At 33.2% G+C, this 21,687-nt stretch overlaps 1 protein-coding gene across 1 annotated transcript in view; it reads right to left on the reverse strand.

The window, feature by feature from the left end:
- Positions 1 to 18,302: 18,302 nt before the first annotated feature.
- LOC150093783 (salivary peroxidase/catechol oxidase-like) overlaps positions 18,303 to 21,687 on the reverse strand; it is a 199,873-nt gene continuing 196,488 nt past the window's right edge. Inside the window, exon 13 of the mRNA XM_090412512.1 lies at positions 18,303 to 18,525. Coding sequence (XP_090268638.1) covers positions 18,303 to 18,525 — 223 coding nt within the window. The remainder of the gene's footprint in view (positions 18,526 to 21,687) is intronic.

The following is a 21,687-nucleotide window of genomic DNA, read 5'->3' on the forward strand; positions in this document are numbered from 1 at the left end:
ATCTATATATTTACAACACGTGTTCTTCTAATATTAACAATGAAGATTACACAGAATTTTTGAATAATGGACAATAATAATAATAATATGATAATGTCTCAGATAAATTACATATATATATTAATAGTAATAATAATAATTTATATATATATATATATATATATAAATTATATATATATATATAATTATATATATATAATATATATATATATATATATATATATATATATATATATATATATATATATATATATATATATATATATATATATATATATATATATATATATATATAATACATTGCACGAATACAATTGTTCATAACAGATACGTGCACGTACATTGTACTTTTTAAATAATAATAATTGTTTACAACGTATATTATTATAATATTAACATTGATGATTATTACAGACATTTTTTGCATGCTTGCATATTATGTATAAAATAACACTTTTTCTATTTTTATGGTACAGAATATTTACATATTTACAAATGCATATTACACTTGATGCTCTGTACAATATTCTGTATGCAGTTTAAGACACATTATTTCTTTTCAATATTTTTTTATTTGGATACAAATTCATAATTTTTTTTATATCAGTATCTTCATTATTGTTATACACCTTACTGACTGTTTTGTTACATAATCTGCAGTCTTTGATTATGAGGATTACGTGTAGATGAATGAGGATTAATCCCACCTACTTCGAAGCTTGGGTTAGCTTTTATGAAGAGAGTGGGATTTAGCCTTCACTATTTATGTTGTTGCAACTGTTTATGAATGGGATTGGATGCTAGTGATTTGTGTTGTGTATATTAGTGCTCCTGGTATATTAACTTTGTTGGTATATTTTTCAGAGTTCGTGTTTAATGTTCTGTAGTTGTCTATGCGTTTTATTCTTGGTAGGTTGTTGAGTTGCGTGGGTATCTGATGTGATCGCACAAAAGAACCATATGAGTTGTTGAAGGGTGGAAGGATGTGGAGAGTTGTCGTGGGTTGTGTTATACGAGATGTGTCACTGTTATTTCGATAGGTGATGTTGAAGTAATTCCTTAGTAATATTATGTAGTGTTTCAGATTTTTAATGCTCAGGATTCTGTGTATCGCCATGTGCTGGTCGGATATCGGCTGTTGTGTATAAGGTGTCCAAATCACTGTTGACCACAATTTTCCTATGTAATATTTCTAATTTTGTTATGTGGCTATTTGATGTGTTTGATTAGACTGTTATACCGTATCTGAGTAGGGATTCGAGATACCGTGATATAGGAGTTATTTTATGTTAGATGGAATAATGTTTTTTACTTGGAAGAGTTTTGCTGCGATGATGCGTAGTTTGATATGTAGTATTCTATATGTTTTTTTCATTTACGGTGGCAATCTATGTAAAGACCAAGATATTTTGCATGTGTTACAGGTGTGATTTCGGTACGTTGGCAGGTTTTTTTGTTGCTAATGCAGCAGTATGTGTGACAATGTATCGATATCGATGCGGGGCGCATGATTCTTGGGTTGTGTATTATCAACATCTGTGTTATGGTGCCGTTGATTAGAATTGCGTTTTGGTAGAAGTATGTTGTGATTTCATTTAGGTCTTGTTGTGGTTTGCAGAGAGCCGTGTTGATGTCTGTGGATTCCTAGTAGTAGAAATAGTAGTAGTAGTAGTAGTAGTAGTAGTAGTAATAATAATAATAATCTTTTTTTAACATTTTTATTATTTCTCAGATAAATTACATACATTACATGAACACAATTGTGCATAGCAGATACTTGCACGTACACAATGTTTTTTAAATAATAATAATAAAAATAATAATTGCTTACAACCTATATTATTATAATATTAACAATGACGATTATGACAGATGTGTTTCGCATTTTTTACGCTCTATATATACAATAAGAATGTATATAATTACTCTATATAATAATTTTTTTCCATTATCATCATACAGAGTATTTACATATGTATAGTTAACATATATTACATTTTCTGCGCTGTACAAAATTCCGTACGCAGTTTAAAGTACCTCATTTCCTTTTTAATATTTTTTTTCTTTAAATATAAATGCACATAATTTTTTTTTCATATCAGTATCAGTATGATGATAATAATAATAATAATAATAATAATAATAATAATAATAATAATAATTTAAATTATTCATTCGAAAACTTTATAATTCGTACATACTATTTACAATACATACATACATGTGGGGCAGACAGTCGCAATATTTCAGTCTTTATTTATAGTGAACTCAAGCTTCAATAAAACAAGGCTTTCTGGAGAGAATGCGAGGTTTTTTAATGGGGGTTAAAATTACAGTTTTCGGAAGGGGAAAAAACTTACTTGACTGTGCAGTATATAATTAAGTAAATTAAATATTTAGATATTTATTTACTTAATATATATATACGCATGTCAGCGTAGTCTTATGGCAACGTTTATGGTAGGCAGTAATGCTGGACCACAAAATGATACACTATAGATTTGATTCTAGTTGCCAACTAGAGGAATTTTTTGTTGGCTTTTTTCAACCGTTTTTTCCAGTTAGTCTATCCCTGTCATAAGCGAATATTGTATTCTTCAAACGAACGTGGGCCCTGTTAACACAAATATCAGCAAAACACTGCCAAGAACTCACTCAGACTGTTTTGATATCAATATCGGTGTTAGGGTTGGAATAACGAGATGACTGCAATAATTATAGTTTAATATGATATAAAGTATAAACTTCACCTTATAAATCAGAAACAGAGGAGATTTCGTGGAAAAAATAACACTTTAGCTTATTGTGTTACTTTCGTACATTAGGATTAGCCTATTACGATTTGAAACCTCGACCGCCTCGAGGATAATGCTTCAATATTAAACTGGTTCTCTAAATAATGGTCATATTAGCTTACGGATATACTTCAATCTCAGCGTCCTCTAGATTTGTGATGACTTTAACCCTAGAGGAAAACAACTTATTTTTATTAATGCAAATCACTGGAATTAGATTCAAAGTTTAATCGCTCTGACAAGTTGGACGAGTGAATTAATACAATCAGAATACAACGTAGTCAATGTTAACTACGTTGTGTTCCATGTTAATGATGATTAAATAATCTTATTAAGAAATTTTACCCGAATTTAAGAATGCATTTATTTCAATAATCTTTTCATTTTCTTCAGTCACTTAAAAGTCCATAACGACCTTAGTCACCAACCATAATAATCTCAAGAGACCAACTTTCGTTTCTTAGGTCTTATCTAAATGAGAGATTTTACGGAGCAAGGGGTTTATAGAAAAGAATCCCAGCAACTGGAAGACTTCTTTAGATAACAACTGGAGCGATTCCTCCCAAAAGATTACTTCGTATGATGCACGTGTCTGACGGTAAAGCAAGAAAATAAATCCACGCGACTTATTCCCGGGCGTGCTCTTTTAAATCGCCGCAAGTTCACTTAGGAACATTATAAGGTGCTCGGTGAATCCCTGGGCTCGTTATTCGTGGGAAGTCCCTGAGGATAAAGGGTGGTAAAGTTTTCTGGTTCAAGGTTTGATCGTCAGTGAATGACGAGGTAAATATTCGGAATGTTTTAGACAATCATAAAAAAATTTTCATTGATCGGCTAATTGCATTTTCCGGACTCCATTACATTTTCCAAAATTTTAAACCTTCTTTCTCTCTTGAACATAGACTGCAAACGCCTATGAAGATCGTTAGAAATGTTCATATGTTATCACAGGAAACAGTTTAACTTCTTTTAGGAAAATCAAAAAATAACGAGGCTTCTGTTTGGTCTATTATTTAATTTTTTTGTGCATTTTATTGAACCAACCCGTTCAGGTAGCTCGTATTCCTTTTGCCTTCACAGCTAAATTAATCCATTCTACCTATGTCATTGTCTGCTGATATTTTTCTGGTTAGCTAATTTTTTTTAAAAAAAAACTTTTAGGATATTAAGATAATACATATTTTACAATTAAATTAAAATTTACTTCCTTAATTTATTTAGCTGATAAAAAGAGACCAGAAAAGTAATGACGCAGCATCCCTATAAAATAATATAATGGTGTGGGGAATGAGACGTCATCTATCATTAATGTTGTGTCCATTTTGGAGCACTTGCCAACCTCGTTGTTTTGAAAGAATGAATATAAATAAATGAAGATTCTAGCATCTTTCATTCCATAAAGTGATTATGCGACACTCTTTTAGTCAAACGTTTTGTTGGAAATTGGTAGGTAACCAAACTTCAACTCTCGTCATCATCGCCGAGGTCGAGAGTATTTGCATATCGCACCAGATGAAAGGCAGTTTTACGATTCTGGGTATTATTTATTGTATCTACAAACGTGTGTGTGTCACTTTGGCAACGTTATTTACTTTACACAATTTACTGGTATTGTTTACTTTATCGAGTCATTTTTTTTTTAAATATTGCCACTTGTATGTAATTTGTTACATTGAAAGACTAAGCCTTTTTCATTTTTCATATTATGAAAAACTACACGAACTACACTTCCTTTGAAATGTTGACTGTTTAATGAATATATAATTCATTCTTTTAATAATTAGTATTTGATTAAAATGTGATTAACGCAATACTCTTTCTTCAATTAGGCCTAATTATTTCTAAATTATCTTGTGACTTTCTTCCTTCGACTACTTGAATATTGAAGAATGTCTTCGAATGCTGCTTCTGTCTGAATGTAATCTTGCAGTTGCCATCATTTACTTCTTATTTGTTATTTATTTCATAGATTTTTTTTTTCTTCTTACGTCAAGTGCCTTATTTTCGATGCACTAAACTAAATGAAGTCGCGAAAAGCGGTTGGACGATAATATTGTTCTCTTGCAATATCTGTGGGAGGAACGCAGATGAGAAATTGGAATAGAATGAAGATTTATGGTAGGATGAACCATCGAGACTTTTATCTAAGGGAGCGAGAAAATTTAATCGGCACGATTAATGGCAATCTAAAAGCGACACGCTAATGGCTCGATAAAAGATACGTTATACTGTGCATCGCGCGGAATATGTCAGGCATCCACACAGATGTGATGAAATCAGTGACATTTCTCATTTCCAGATGTGTTATTTTTACTTTACGTTAATTGAAAACATTTAAAGCAAAACAATTTCCCCCCTTTCATTCTGCATGCATTTATGCAAAATAGTGCGAGAGAAACTAGCTTCCAAATGAGATAGTAAATAGATTTAGAATGATAATGACTGAAACAAAAAAAAGCTGAGATAATCTTGAAATGATTCCTGAATTAAATAGATAAGAATACTCTTAGTTGACTCTTCAGACTTATTTATCGAGCATTGGATTTGTCATTCACTGTATATTGTAATGGATGATTTGTGTATTCATGAGGGAAGGAACTGGAAATTCTTCGCAAAATCTTAACTAATCCAATACGAAGTAATTTTTTCTTTCACATTGTTTTCTTTGTTTTTGCATTCCATTTTATAGCATTACTAACGAACTACACTGAGTTGTGCTTTACTTACAATCGCATGTGTACATATGGATTTATTTATTCTTTTGAATGCAAGATTCAGGCTGGTTTGTGTTTGGGTTGTTCTAAAAGTCCCCATATCGATTCTGTAGTTAAAGGAGGACTTTTAAAAGGAGTTTGTAGCAGTGGACCGAGTAAACACAGAATTCTACCCTGAAAAAATAAATACGTTTTACCAATCATCAACAGAATTTTGATATTTTTAAGCAAACAAGGGATAATTTATTTTCAACGGAAGCTATTAATTCGATATGCTCTAAAAGATAACCATCTTCTTCGTTCAGGAAGAGGAATTCTCTTTGAGATAGATTATGATATCGTCTTATTATGATAATTATCTTATCATAATGTGTAATTTGATTATGTGGATCTTACTATCACAGCGCCTTCGTATTTTCATCTTTGAGGTCTAACAAAGGAAGTATGTTGGATTTTCTCCTAATCATGAAATCTTATAATTACATTTTCGTGCATTAATCTATTCATTTTGTTGTCATGTCATTTGATTTTCATTGTAAAAATAGCCTAATACCTAATACGTTTTTTAAAGGAAATGGGCAGAGTACTTTTAGACGTAACTAATTTTTGGAAGATTACCGGCAGCCGGTTTCTATCCTTCATCGTTTTTGCTGAGAGTGAGTTCATTCTACCAGTTAAATGAAGCTTTCAAGGGAGAGAAAGAGAGAGAGAGAGAGATTACAACTGACAAGTGCCCCCATATAGTGGGTTTAACTCCGAACAGTAGCGTGAGTTCTATTATGAACAACTTACCATTATGAATTACATTATGAATACTTTAAATTAAGCTCAGAATAACAGAAATTAATATACGCTTTAGTGATAGAAGAATTAAAAATCCTGAGAGATTACGAAAAAAAACCATCATTCTTAAATCTGAAAGAAGTATTTAAGCCATGCAAATTGCGCTGGTGAATATTTAGAAAGCGTCGGAAATAGAATTTGATATTTTGCATTCCAGCAGTTATACAAAGCATGAATGATGCATCGGTTTATGATAACGGCGACCTTCTAACCCCCATAGTTTGTCTCCTCTTCATCAGACTCTGTGTGTGTACTTTGTCTCTGCAGGCATGTATTAGTTTTGGGTTAGTTTATCGCACCCGTCTAGCAAAACGTGAGCCTTCAACGAAACTTGTCGGACCATTAATCAAAAGTGTTGTGATATTAGTAAGGATAAGGTTCATAGAAACGAACAAAAAGAAAAAAAAAACGATATAACACAAAAAATGTCGTACATCATATTGTCAGTTGTTTTATCTCTGTGAAGTAGTCATCTGGGTAGAGCACATAATTTACATGTAACAGGATTTTAAATTTTATTTTTCCATCATGACAACGCTATCTTATATCTCAAAGGACGTTAAATGCTAAAATTAATATTCATGTACAAGTCACACAGTTTTTTTTTTCACGCAGTGTCTAGTGTTTCGATAAAGTGTTTTTTTATTAATAAATTTCACGAAAGACAAAGATGTCGAGAACCATTGTTTGGAAATAATCTTCATAGAGAAACAAAACTTTTTTTCGCCTTTCTATTCAGGACTTTGCCAGTTAAAACTTCAAACTACAAGAATAATGGTCTTAATAATTCTATTAATAAACAATAACGCAAAGATTTCAATTCTTTTAATTTAATTACTAAATTATAGCACTGAAAGCCTTCTACTAGGATTTTAAATTAGGTTTGACTTGGCCAGTGAAACCTAATTTAAGCAATAATAAAAGATGAACATACGGGCTCCTTCGCAGAGCTAATTTCTTTTAAACAGAGCATACTAAGGCAACTCCATTGCTGAGGATTAAATCCTCATAATCTCAAAATCTGCAAATTTCGAATATTTTTAAGTTTCTTTTGATATTTAGCTATAAAATATGACTGGATCTATAATATACCCCATTGTAACCTCTTTTAGTTTAAGTTAACTTTAATAGGTTAATCTAATTCTGAAATGAAGGGGCTATTGAATTTATGTCAATAATGTAAAAGATATATTTTATTAATGTAATGAAGGATAATGATTTCGAGGATTATTTAACCTCAAATTCATTATATTTCTTCTGAATTTAGATAATCAAATCCTGTTATATAGTCTTATTTGAAATTCAATTTACTGTTGCATAGATATTTCTTGAATTTTCCCGTAACTTCCATCCATAAATTACATCCACGAAATATTGTTTTAGTACGGTCTAGTACAGGTGCTAACGTATAGTACTGAGATTGGTATATTAGAAAGATTGGACCAGATAATTCAAAAACCTGGAACTAGAACTTATTCAGACTTCATTGCTCCAATAAGTAGGTAGTTAGTTGCACACTGAACGTTTAAAAATAATTATCGTTTATGCGCATTTAAAACATTGATGCTTACGGTGGGATTCAAACCCACAACCTCTTAGGTGAATAATGTATCCATTATCTACTCCACGCGGTTATCTCTCCGCGCGATTAGTCTAGTGCCTATGCGTATCACAACCATATGCCTGGGGGGAAGGAGTGTCCTAGGTTCGATTTCCGTCGACGACGTGAGGAGTTTAAGGATCTCCCTCAGCCATAGCCAAGTTAGTCGGTCTTGGACGTGGACAGTGGGGTTTTTTCCACTAGTTTATCTGGGGTTTTTCGTCCAGCAAGCAAGCAAACCGGCCCCGTGAACACACAGGCTACAGTCATTGGATATAGCACGGCAAGGAAGGTAACGGGAAACCACTTTGCTCATAATCATTTCCCTAGTACGAGTATGGTATATAGCTACCCCCACCAGCCGTATGGTTGAGAGAATAAAACTCCATCAACCAGGAGAAGATCATATCTTTCCTTTGGTTTCAAATGCTGTAGAGATCCCCAGGAATATTTGTAGACTTTTCAGCTGAAAGAAAATTGATCAGATGGAAGTAGCAGGAGTTTTCCTCTCAAATAACGTTAAAATTCTCTGATTTTAACGTTATTTGAGAGGAAATAACGTAGTAGGAGTTATTTCTCGTGAATCCTAAGCGAATTCTTCTGGTAAAAAAGTGTTTACCAATCTATGGCTTTGCCTCTAAGATTTCATAAACTCTTCTATCATTTTATTTGCGCTGGTCATTTAATTAAGGATCGTCTGATTCATTCTATCCACCACGAAAATAACGTAAATAAAGAATTCAACATATACGACATGTTAAGACATTACGAGCAGAGCTCATCGTATTCTGAATTATTCTCGTTAACTTTAATCATTCATCGCAATTGAGATTAACTGTCATAATCCCCAAGAAATGATCTACGAAACAAATATTTACAACATTCATAGCAGAAGATAAATTAGATTCTACCATTCATTTGGTAGATTTCTTGCGCAATCAGGTGCAATTCAATAAAAACTCTAGCTGATTGCCTTTTGGTGAACATTTTGAAATGTACGTTCAATACATTTTAAAATTTTAAAGATTTTTCCCCTAAGATGCACTCTGTTTCAGATCGTTTCGATAACATTACGAGCTGAAGCTCAAAGTAATTTTTAAATGTTATTTTCATTACAGTTGATCCTTTGAGTAACTCCAATGAAATTAATAAATAAATTAAGAGAAAGAAAGAGTTACATTTTTTGGCATTTAATTCTGTATGTTTATTGAAATGGTGGACAAATTGTTTGATCTTTTTAGGTCTACGGATTTTCGTTCTTCATTGCGAAGGCCTGCGGTCTAAAGTGGATTGAAATAATTTCTTATTTGGTCTTTGGTTTCCTTATTATATATATATATATATATATATAACAAGGACAGCATTTTTAACGTTTTTTTACCTATGTTCCATTTCTCGATCTTTCTTCGTTTTATCTCCTTCATATGTTTCGATCCTAAAATAGGGGGTGTCAGTCTGTTGAAATTGTGATCCCTGTTAGTGCAGAAGAGAAGTTGGCACATGTAGAAAAGGGTGTTCAGTAAGTGCTTACTAAAAATTCTTACTAAAACCTCGTTTCTACATGGACCAGCACTAACAGAGATCACAATTACTGCAATAACTGCAAACTAAATAATGAGTTTTGGCAGACTGCTCCTAAATAAAATAGCTTTGTTACTATAAATAAATATTTATTTAGGAGATCATATTTTCCAAATATACCCTGACTATTTGCATACTAATAGTAAACAAGTTAGCGATATTATTCCTATGTTTGCTGCTATTTCGTCCAGACTAGGCTCACGCGTGCGTATCTTATTTTACTAGAAATGTTTATTTTTTTTACCTGAACAAAAGAGAAATTTTCAGTGATTTATAATCCGTAAACAAACAATATTTATCATATAACACAGTAATTCATTTCAAAACACTATTTCAACCGAATATCACAGAATAAGAATCGTATTGTTGGCATCATATTTAAAGGATAAAATTAACGAACGTTTCAAAGATTTAAAAGTATATCGAAATATTATCCATAATATTAGGAGACCCTCACTGACGTTCCGAGAACAGTCTTTCATCTTTTGGTTGCCAATATCAGAATTAACAATTTTTATTAAAGTGCTTTTGATCAGGTGATGATAATTCAAATTCATGAAAAGAGCAAAATAATTTATTAAAATTTATCTCCTTGTTAATTGATTTTATTCTAGATCAGCTGATATTCATTTTAGCTATGAATATTAGTTAATATTTATTATTGTGAACTCCAGGAAATGTCTGAGATAACGCGTCAATTTTGGTTGCTATGCAAAGTCTTCTTTACCTCCTACAAAGACAGCATGACCAAACAGGAAACCAACAGATCATAATTAAGCGATGGCGTTGGTCATTGTGGTCGACATGATGGATGATTTCATCGGATAATAACTACATTTTAAACTTTGCTAGATATAAAAGAAAATTATTCATTATGTGTGTTCGGGTGTCTGCTAGTGCAATGCTATGAATTAATATCATGTTGACAGATGATGGTCGGTGTGACCAGCATCCTCAAAGAGTTAAAGGCGAAAATATTTCCACAAAAGATTCTTGGTGATATCCAGGAACTCTTTTTATTGTAAATGATCTCATTATTCATTATTGTATAAAACGAGGGAAGAAAAGAAAGTGTGGAAGGAGAAATATCCTGTGGACATCGAGAGAGAGAGAGAGAGATGAATAAAAAATAAGCGGAAACAGCATGTGAAGGAGATAAAATGAAGAAAGATCGAAAAAATGGAAAAGAGGTAAAGAAACATAAAAAAAACACAAAGCAGATAAGAAATATCTTGCTTTCTTTTTTATAGAATAATAAATCCTTTTTAAAGAATAATAAATACGACGAAAGCTTTTTACCCACATTATACAATTCCAATTCCATTTAAAAGATTTCAGTTTAAACTGAAATCTTAATGTGAATTTTAAAATAATCTAAACTGTACGACACACAATTATCTATCATTTCATGCAGTTACTCGAAGTTTTTTTGGGTTTTAATAGTTAATTATTCAAACTAGTACACGTATTCGACATAAGCGAGACTTTGACTCTTTTTTGCATTTCCATTTCCTCAGTGGAGAAAGATCGAATAGAATCCTGCATAATTCTATTCAAATAATTGCGATTCTGTTGGCATGATAGCCACACTCAAGGAAATGCGAGTCCCCGAGAGCTTAAAGAAATGCGAATCTTTAATTGCATTGCATAGACTTTCAGGCTTCGTTTTAGAGGCAATAACCGATGCAGCAATCTCTCTGGGAGGTGAATGATCTTCCATTTTGGTGAGGTACAGGTTTTCCTTTCAGGATCGAAGTATTCAAATCACGTAATTGAAGAGAAGTGCTATTCTTCGAGTGATCAGTGCATACCCACAGTGTATGCACTGTTGACTAACCCATCTCTAACTTTTATTTCTGTTTAGTTTCAAAGGCTTAGTATAACTTAACATTTTAGATAGAAATGGTTTTTTCGTATTCAGTATCGTGTAATATCTCTCTCTCTCTCTCTCTCTCTATATATATATATATATATATATATAGATACAGATAAGTGATGGGAGTTCCCTGTGCGCAGAGAACTTAGCTTACGAAGGAAAGACACTAGACTTGACCTTTTTTAACCTCCTATTTCCAAAGACTACAGAGATATATATTAATTGAAATCCAATACACGTCAATGATATTCACTTATTAATAAGTTAATCCAATGTCACCAACGGAACTTGCCACTCGTATGCAATACTAATTTTAAAAAAAATAGGGATTTGCGTATGATATGGAAACATAATGCAAATGAAAAACATTATTTCGTTAGATAAAAGGAATTTTACTTTTAATATTTTTCTATTAACTTTTTAAATAAAAATCAATCATATACACTCTTCAATCAATCATATACAATCATACACTCTTCATCATTTTTTTTCTTTTCATGTAATGAAGATGTATAAAAGGTCCCCGGACTGTTTCTATTATCCATTCTATCATGTATATCTTGTATATTCTTCTTGTATAAAGTCTTTGACCGGGTCTGACACAAGGACGTACTAAGCAAATTACCATCATTCGGTCTGACTCAGGACTTTTCACCAACCCTCTTCCTACTATATATCAACGACCTACTTCAGTTGACCTCCAATCCAAAACACAGTTTTGCAGACGACAGCACACTGCACTCCTCGCTTTCATTTGATAAACCTTATCCTACATACCTCACCTCAACCTACAGAACATCAACAACCCACCAACCTCATTTCCGACCTCCAAGACATCCAACCCAATCCTACGAATGGGGTTCGGATAACCTCATCAATTTCAATTCTAGTTAAATCCGGTTCTATCCTATTTCCCATAAAACATTTTCCAAGTATCCTCTTTGACGATACCCAAATTTCCAGACAGTTTGAGATCTCCCTTTTTGGAATTACCTTGACATCAAACATCACAACCATTACATCCTCAGCTTGCAAAAAACTAGGCTTTCTCTTTCGCTCAAGACGTTACTTCATCTCTAAAAAGCTGTTAACATTAAACGAATCACAAATCCGCCCAGCTATCGAATACTGCTCTCACATTTGGAGTGGGACCTCTAAACGCTCCCTCAAAATGCTTGACTTAATACAGAGGACAATTGGACTTATTAACCTCCCATCTCTTACCAACTCTCCTCCCCACTTTCGCACAGACGTTTGGTTTCTGCAATATGTATATTCTACAAATATTTCCAGGGGAAATGCTCATCTGAAATAACATCAATAATTCCTCCACTAAGCTCGTTGGAACACGAGCAGCTGCTGCACAACATTCCTTCACAGTACACCTAGAAACAAATAGAGTAAATTTCTCTTCCTCCTCCTTCATCCCTGCAACTGCTGCACTGTGGAACAGTCTCCCACCTGCTGTGTGTTTAAAGGAATACAACATACAGTCATTTAAATCAAATGTAAACAAGTTCCTCCTTTCTCAACTCACTACCCATACAGGGTACTAATGTACTATAGGTTGACCAACCAACCTCTTGTGTATGTGCACAACATAAATATATATATATATATAGGTTATAAAGGTCTTATCAACTACGAATCTCATCTATTGTCAACCATTAAGTTTGAATTTATTTTCTGTTTGGCAATACGTTTCCTGTTTTGAAATAAATGGCACAAACTTTATAATTATTTCTAGCTAATAGAAAAGATAGCGAAGAAAGAAGAAAGAAGAGGTGAAGTGAAGTTACTTTGAATTCTCTGCTATTGCGAAGACCTTTTGTTTGGTCGTGTTTTCTTAAGTAAATTCAAGAAACTTCATGCCGCAGTCAAAACTCGATAAAAAGCATTCACCATTGTTGAATGAGGACAGCGTGTGACTCTTAACAGAACCCTTATCTTCTTCTCTCACTCCCTCTCTCTCTCTCTCTCTCTGCTTTCCCATTCTCTCACTTATGCTATTCGCTACACACTCTTCTACATTAAACTTTTGTTATTACGCAACTCATTTTTCTTTTTTCCTGCAGGGGAAAAGGGGACGAGAATTCTCCTCGCAAAGTTCTAAATACGACCATAACTTTGCCTTCATTTTCTTAACTGAATTTGCACGGTTAGTCGGCAGCTGGGAAACTCAAGTTTCCTTTGTGAGAATGGTTTTCTTTTGTGCTAATAATCAACATCCGCAGTCAGCGTCAATGGAAGGACGTGTAACATTGCGATCGATTCATAATTCAAACCGATTTTTCCTTTTACTAATGACAGATGATGAATTAGTGCATTTCTTTTGGCTCCTTTATCTTTCTGTATTAACAGAGCCGCTTTTGAAATATTCGACTGCGGAAGTTTAAAAATTAAACTACATCCGCATTCTTTCTCTTCTCTCTTCGCATCTGTCTATCTTTATCTTTTACTTCTTTTATATTAACCTACTATTTATTTTGTTTGTATTTCTCTCTCTCTCTCTCTCTCTCTGTGTGTGTGTGTGTGTGTTATTGCTTTCTTTTTTCCTTTCCATTCATCATATCATCCTGTAAAAATTAATCTATTTGTCTTATTCTAAAGAGAAATACTTCAGCATATTAGATCTTTCCGTAACCCACGTTTAATGAAAATGAATTAATCCTCTATCATGCTATGTTTATTGTTCGCTACATCTGTCACCTGCATACGATCTCTGATTAGTTTGTCTATGTATTAAGAATTATCACTTAATATTTATAATATTGGTTATTTTTAAGCGAAAAACCGTACATAATAAACATAATAAAAATAATATACAGCCAATGAATGGTTCATAACTTATGCGGCAAGTTCGAGAAACTTTAACAGCCGCTATTAATCCGAACCCACCAAAGACAAAGTTTCAGAAGTCCATCTCTTTGTTTGACTCTACTTAATGCAACGACGTCCTCCGTGCAACTTTATCTCACGATGCTTCAGACCGTGCCTGTTTTGGTCGTAAACTAACCCAACTAGTCAACCAAATAAAAGTTGTCTATCTTTCCTTGTGGCAACAAATAGAACTTCGACCTTTTGTTTGATCCTTCTGTTTATTTGTTTCGTTTAAATTGAAGAAGAAGAATCCTTGTTTGAAAATGAAACTGTTTAGAAGAACTTGTCGAAAACAATTTATTAAAATAATTCTATATTATTCAGAAGTTCCATTTAGAAGAACTGTTAATTTCTTTATTTACTAATACTTAGTGCTGCATATTTTATTTTAGAGCCTCCGCAGCTCAGTTGGTATACACGAAGCCCTTTGGTCGGAAAGACCTGGATTCGATTCCTCGGTGATGTGAGGAACCTTTATCAGGTTCTCTTTCGACTAAACGTGAGTTAACCGATCTCATACGGGGGTAGGTAGAGGGTTTTTCATCCGGAAACTGGAGTTTTTTTTGTCCCTAAGAACGGCACCTCGTGAACACACGGATCTACAGTCAAAAATATATAGGGAACTTTTCCCCTATATATTTTTGAAGATGCCACCTAAGATTATGATTTTATTTTACATGATCAGTGTATTTATTTCCCTGTTTTTAAAACAATGAAAAATAAATGAAAAATTAAATGACTGAAGAACTCGCCTCTTCAGTAGTTTATCTCTTTCTCTTACTTCGTTTACATTCGATTGTTGATATTTCATTGAATTATTCGCATAGAGAATTATGCATTTGAATGAATGCACTATCCTACATTCTGTTGCTTGTTACAATGGAACATAAAACATATACTGATGTAATAACAATTGACACTTACATAAAATAACAAGGATCGGCAATAATATTTGCTCTAAAATGTATTGCTTTTTTGCTCAATATAATTAATTCACTATTTTAATACTTATTTGAGGGGATTGTTAAAAAAGTTTAATTTTCCTGTATTTAAATACTACGCTTACAAACTGGTCAGATGTGTCTTATCAACCGAATATAAACTGTTCCTTTTTTGTCTGAGTAATGATTGCTGTCCAAATTGAATGCTCCGTAATTTTCTAAGTCTCGTCACTTCATCAAATGCCACCAACCCTAATCCCAGCAAACTAAACTTCACCACTATCAGGCTTCCTGAGTAACACACACAAGTAACCCGAGATTAAAATTGATTCCTAGTCTTACATCTTCTACAGAAGATAAATAATTTTCACTTTTCTTCGTGATGAAGCTGTTAATAAGTAGCCTTTACGAACTATATCTCGTTTTTCAAATATATATATAACATCCTAAGTCATTTTAGGCAATACTTTTTATGAAGTCTCGGACATTGCTGGTTCCAGAAATGGGAAAGATGTAGGATTTTTTGTTCAGATCGCTTTCATATTGCAAATAGATAAACCAGTTAATACTTATATGACAGCACATATAGCACATACATAAAGTTTTTGTTTCCAAATTAGAATTTTATTTATTCATTTTTTTACTTTTCAAATTTACATGCAATTTCAAAATTATATTAACCGTGTCATATGCATACCCAAGAGAACAGCTTATTCGAGTTATAAAATGTATAACATGATATTAATGTTAATCCTCTAATCAGAATTGTGCAATATGTAAATTAGACAATGGCGAACAAGACTGAAAAATGGGATGAAAATATACAGACTGAAATACGCACGGGCATCCCCCTCCTCTACATTCACACCCATACAAAGAAACAAACACAGTCTACGCATCATCTCATCTAGGCATTGATTAATTTCTAAATGAGCACACTTATTCTAAATAAACTATGAATATTCTTACGTTAATTTAAGTATTCTGATCGTGCTTTTCTCCTTGGTTTTGTAAGCGGGTTTCTTTTTAATAAGCGCAGATTATTGATTTTGTTTGGGGGGGGGGAGATAAAGCAATATAGTAAAAGTTTTTTTGTGAATTACGGATTACTCAAGACCGTACGTAATGGATAAGTCAAAAACAATAATAATCCTGAGAATACTGGGTTTTATCTAAGAGTATATTTTGATGTATTTTCAATCTTATTGTCGTTTGCTATGAAAGTTTTAAGAAAACCAAGTATATTGCATTTCATGCATATGTCACTAATCCTCTTCCCATGTCGCCTCTCTGAATATTTGATTTATTATGCAAACACAGCACAATTTTTCGAGGTCAAGAAAACTCTATTCATCTGAAATAAGAATTATACTCAAGAGGTTTCTTGGATATGTTACCTAGATTTTCCTTAAGTAACTGAAACGTCTTATAAAATGGGAAGTATTCATATGAATGAACAATATCTTTAGTATTTGCACAAGGAGTTATTAAAAAGAGAGTGTCTCACTTATTTCCCATTACAATGATGAGACTCGAAAATGTTCGCCAAAGTCTTATCTAATGCAATAAACCATGAATTTTTGCATCTCTCTCATTCACACACCCACCAGCGTGCCGTTCACCCTTTTCGCTATCTATATTGCAGGATTGCCTTCCATTTGTCTGTTTGATCAAATTTACCTGACTGGCAGAGCAGAAGATTCATTTGAGAAATGCAACAACCGATTATATTATGTAATGGAGTGAATTAAGGTCTAGTGAATGCTTTCTGTTAGTAGAATTTGCCGAAAATAAATATAAAAGGGAGAAAAAAAACACACATTAAGCTTATCGTGAAACCACATTTGTATAACAAGCATATTTAATTTCGCAAACTCTTTACAGCCAGGCGCACACCGATGCCGTATCTATTATCTAAGGGCTGAACTGAACAAATTATTGCTTGGATTTAAAACGTTTGGCAAATTAATCATAAATACTTTCATCAAATGTTTCCTCTTTAGTTACGCAGGAAGGGATTGCTTTCATAAAGAGAGCCCTTCCATTGTCATCAATATATTCATTTGATTTGTCAAATAAACAGAATCACTAATTTTGTTTGTATAAAAGACTTTACATTCGAGTTTAATAAAGATTAGTTGTTGATTTAAAATGTAATTCAACATTATTTTTATTGCTCGAAATTTAATAAAAGAGATAATTTTCTCAACTTTTTTATATTAACTAGCATAGGTTATTTTTAAAACGTTTATGCGGATTCCAACGATTGGCTAGCTGTCTATAATCCAATAGGCAGATTAACAGTTACATAATCTATTTCTCCAGAGCTAAAAACTATTAAGCTTTAATATGCAAAGCAATGTTCTGATAATAGAATAGGAAATTCGTTTACCACCTAAATTTAATAATTTGGCTCGTAATTTAATGAGTTAAAATGCATTTATTTAACATTGACGAAGGATAACATTATCAAAATCATCATATTCAACTAACGCATTTGAATTTGATAAAGTAACTGAAGTGAGTTTTTAAACTTGTAATCTGTGTATAAAAACAAACACCTTTTAAACTTGGACATCACGCAGCTCATGAATACTTTGAATTTGAATAAATAAAATTCTTATGATTTACGAAAAAAGGAGTATTAGTATTTATTTCTTATATATATATATGAAATGTAATAAAATATGAAAAAAATCTCCTGAATCTGAATGTTAGTCAGCATTTTTCTTATTCATATATTCAACAGGAACAGATAATTCCTATTTATAAAACGTATTCATCAATCTGACTTTCCTATTTTTCTACGGCATTCATTTTATTGCAAATGTTTAACCCACTCTTTTATTCTACAGAGAATTTAAGTTCCATATTAATAAATCCGAAAGTCCTCACATCGCAGTGATGATGATCTCAGCAGGGATGAAAGAGAATTTATTATTTAGAGGAAGTTGAAAGTTTTTCATCCTTGGGAAAATTTCAAATTATTTCATACCCTTTTTAAGGGAACAGGAGGATCTTCTCAACATATTCAACCCCTTGGTCCCCATGAGTATGAAGAACGACTTCTGCTTAAACGTAGAGTTCACCCTGTGATTCCTTTGTAGAGCTTTCGCACATGCACCGATATTTGGTAGCATCCAGAGATGGAATACGTTCACCCCTGTACTCACATATTTTATTCCTCCCCTTACGACTCTCTATAGGAATTGATTCGGGTAAAGAGTGATGTATATTCGTCGCACGTACTGACTGATGACCACGCTTGGATTGTGAAGCAGGAAGTGAAGGCCAGCTAGGGAATAAGCAAGATTATTTCAAGAAGAAAGACAAGTTTGGAAACACGACTCTTCACCTGATGTCTCATTTGAATTTATAGAATTACCAAGGCATTTCGATAACTGATGTTTCCATTAGATAAGACTGTCAAAGAAAACATATCAAAGCTACTCTGTTCCCTTCCTCCCCTTCTACATACCCATCTCTACGTTTCCTATTGACAATGAGAAGAGAGAAGCAGAGAAAACATGCGAATGTCAAGATCACGGCATAAGTCGGTGCATAACGCTCAGCTGCCAAGAATTGTGTTTGCGTTGCTTTTTCGACAAACGATAGCAAACGTACAGAAATTCTAGAGGCATGGAAGATAGCGTGCGCTTATATATTTCCTCCTTTTTTTTACTTCTACGAATGTTGAGGCACTCTTTCGTTCAAAATAACCGATGAAGTGAATTCATGAAAGTCGATGTGTCCAAGAGTTTGAGTATGTCGACGAAACTGAATTATGGAAATCCAAATTGGGTTATACGATAGCGTAACATCAAAGAGTTGCCCCGCAAAAGGAAAGTCATCTAACTGCTCAGTTGCACAGAAATCAAATACCACCAAGCCGATAAAGTTCAAGTGGAATGGTTCTCATGAATACATCTGAAACTTTAGATTTAAAAATTTTTGGATTCCCAATGGAAAAAAAAAAAGAAAACGAAAAGCGAATGAAACATTTCTAAAGAGTTTTCATCGTCGAAAATTAAAGTTTATTCTGGCAGGTAAACTATTACGGTAGTTGCTTGACTTAATAGAAAGAGGAACTAGAGTCACAAAAGAAAACTGATGATAGATATAGAAGTCAGAGGTGAGTTATCAGAAGTTATAAGACTTCTATCTTTAAAATATTTCCTCTCTCCTTCTCATTTGATATTTGAATAAACATCTGAATAAAAAAATCAAATTAGGTGCTTGATATAAAGTTATTTTATTTGTAATGTTAAAAAGACTTGTCGTAATTCTGCATAATATATTTTATCACCTCCAGTACATGGTACAAGTGTTTTTTCAGTTTAAATTCATGATTATAAATTTCATTCCTAGAAAATATTTGTAGCTTTATAAATATTTTCTACAAATATTTATAAATATTTGTAGCTTTTGGCATTTTAGGCATGATTCGGGTAGGTGTTTCCTACGATTCTCATGAGATATCAGTTACTGGTCTTACTGAGCCTGCTCATCACAGTCCTCTTCGCAGATCAGATGTATTAGGTATTACTATCCTACAGAACGTCAAATACCAATACCACATTCAATCACTGATTGAGCTATCCTCAGATCACCACTCTATCTTACTTAAATTAGGCATCAAAATCAATTAACTCCCCCTCATTCCATCATAGCTTGGAAAGATTATCAAAAGTATTTCCCGAATATATTGGTCCTATACCCAGCATAAAATCAAAAGAAGAGATTGATAAAGCAATAGAAAACCTCAGTAATCAAATCAACAAAGCATTAGCAGCAGTCGCCAAAGCTACAACTATTTATAAGCCTAACCGTCTTTCAGAAGATATGAACAAAATTAAAGAGAAGAATAAAGCAAGGAAAAGACATAACACAAGTTCTCCACAAGATAAAACACTCCTCAACAAATTGAACAGTTCAGTCAGAAAACCTTTCAAAAACCACAGAAATTAGCAGCGAGGAAATAAATTATTATCTCTTAATCCTGAAGATAATTCCATCTGGAAATTTTTAAAAAATCTCCGAAACAAACACAAATCTATACACCCCCCCCCTTCTGTGCAATCAGATCAGGGTTTAGCACACACTGCAGAAGCAGAAGCTATAATAAGTAATCTGGAAAAACAGTGTAGTCCTACATACGAAAATTTAAACATCAATCATGTTTATAAGGTGCATTGTTATGTTAGACGCACACTCAAACAATCTGGAAATAATTTAAATTTGATTACTCCTACATTACCAGCAGAAATAATTAATATCATCAACCATCTGAACAATAAAAAAAAGCTCCAGGTCCGGATGCCATCACAAAGTCAAAATATTGCTACCGCGCAAAGCTATAGTGCATCTTGTCAACATCATGGATGCAATCCTTAAAATATAATCTTTTCCTCCCTCCTGGAAAATTACTGACATTATACCAGCTCACAAACCGGGCAAAGATCCTCATTTACCTCAGAATTATCGCCCCATCAGCCTGCTATCAAATCTGAGAAAAATTGCCGAAAAAATAATTCTCCCCCAGATTTCAAGAATCAGTAAATAGATTAAATATCATACAATGTAAACAATTCGACTTTCGTCGAAATCACAGTACCACTCAACAAATTCATCGTTTAATAGAGTATATTAATCCTGGATACAATTGGAAGCAACACATCGGTGCCATATTCTTTGACATTGCAAAGGCTATTAACAAAATTTGGCACTATGGTTTGCTTTATGAACTTATCACCTCTAATCTATCACTGGACATGATACGTTTAATCAGGTCATACCTCACCAATAGAAAAATGCAAGTCAAAATCAATGGAACAAGCTCTACCCAACGTAAAATTTTGGCTGGAGTCCCACAAGGATCCATACTTGCCCAGCTTTTCTTTGCAATCTACATGGAAGATATCCCAGAGAACACCATGGCGTCTATCATGGCTTTATATGTAGATGGCGATGCAGTATTATTAGCTAGATCACTCCGTCCTCACCTTTTAATAAAAAAAAAAACTTTAAGATAACATTTCAATGCTAGAAAAATGGTTCTGAGATTGGAGACTGCAAGTAAACTCAAAAAAAAAAAAAAAGAAGCGTAGCGGTACTCTTCACCAGAAGGCTGGAATTTCCCAAAGGGGACATTATTCTGTTTTGTACCAAACTCCCATGGGAAATAGAAGCCAAATATCTAATGCTGCTACTAGACGAAAGATTGTGCTTCAGTAACCATATCAGGCACATCTTTGTGAAAGTATCCAAAACTATCACTCTTCTCCCTTCCTTGATTAACCGACACAGCAAATCAAAAACAAGGAACAAACTATTCTCTACGGGATGGTGATTCGTCCTATAATTACCTATGCCTCCTCAGCTTAGAGCCATACCGCGAAAGCTAACTTACTAAAATTACAACGAGTGCAAAACAAATGCTTGCGAATGATGCTAGATG

This window comes from Typopeltis vanoorti, chromosome 23 (genome assembly GCF_054136105.1).
Source record: "Typopeltis vanoorti isolate ZY-2024b chromosome 23, IOZ_Tvanoo_1.0, whole genome shotgun sequence".
NCBI classification, from domain to species: Eukaryota; Metazoa; Arthropoda; class Arachnida; order Uropygi; family Thelyphonidae; genus Typopeltis; species Typopeltis vanoorti.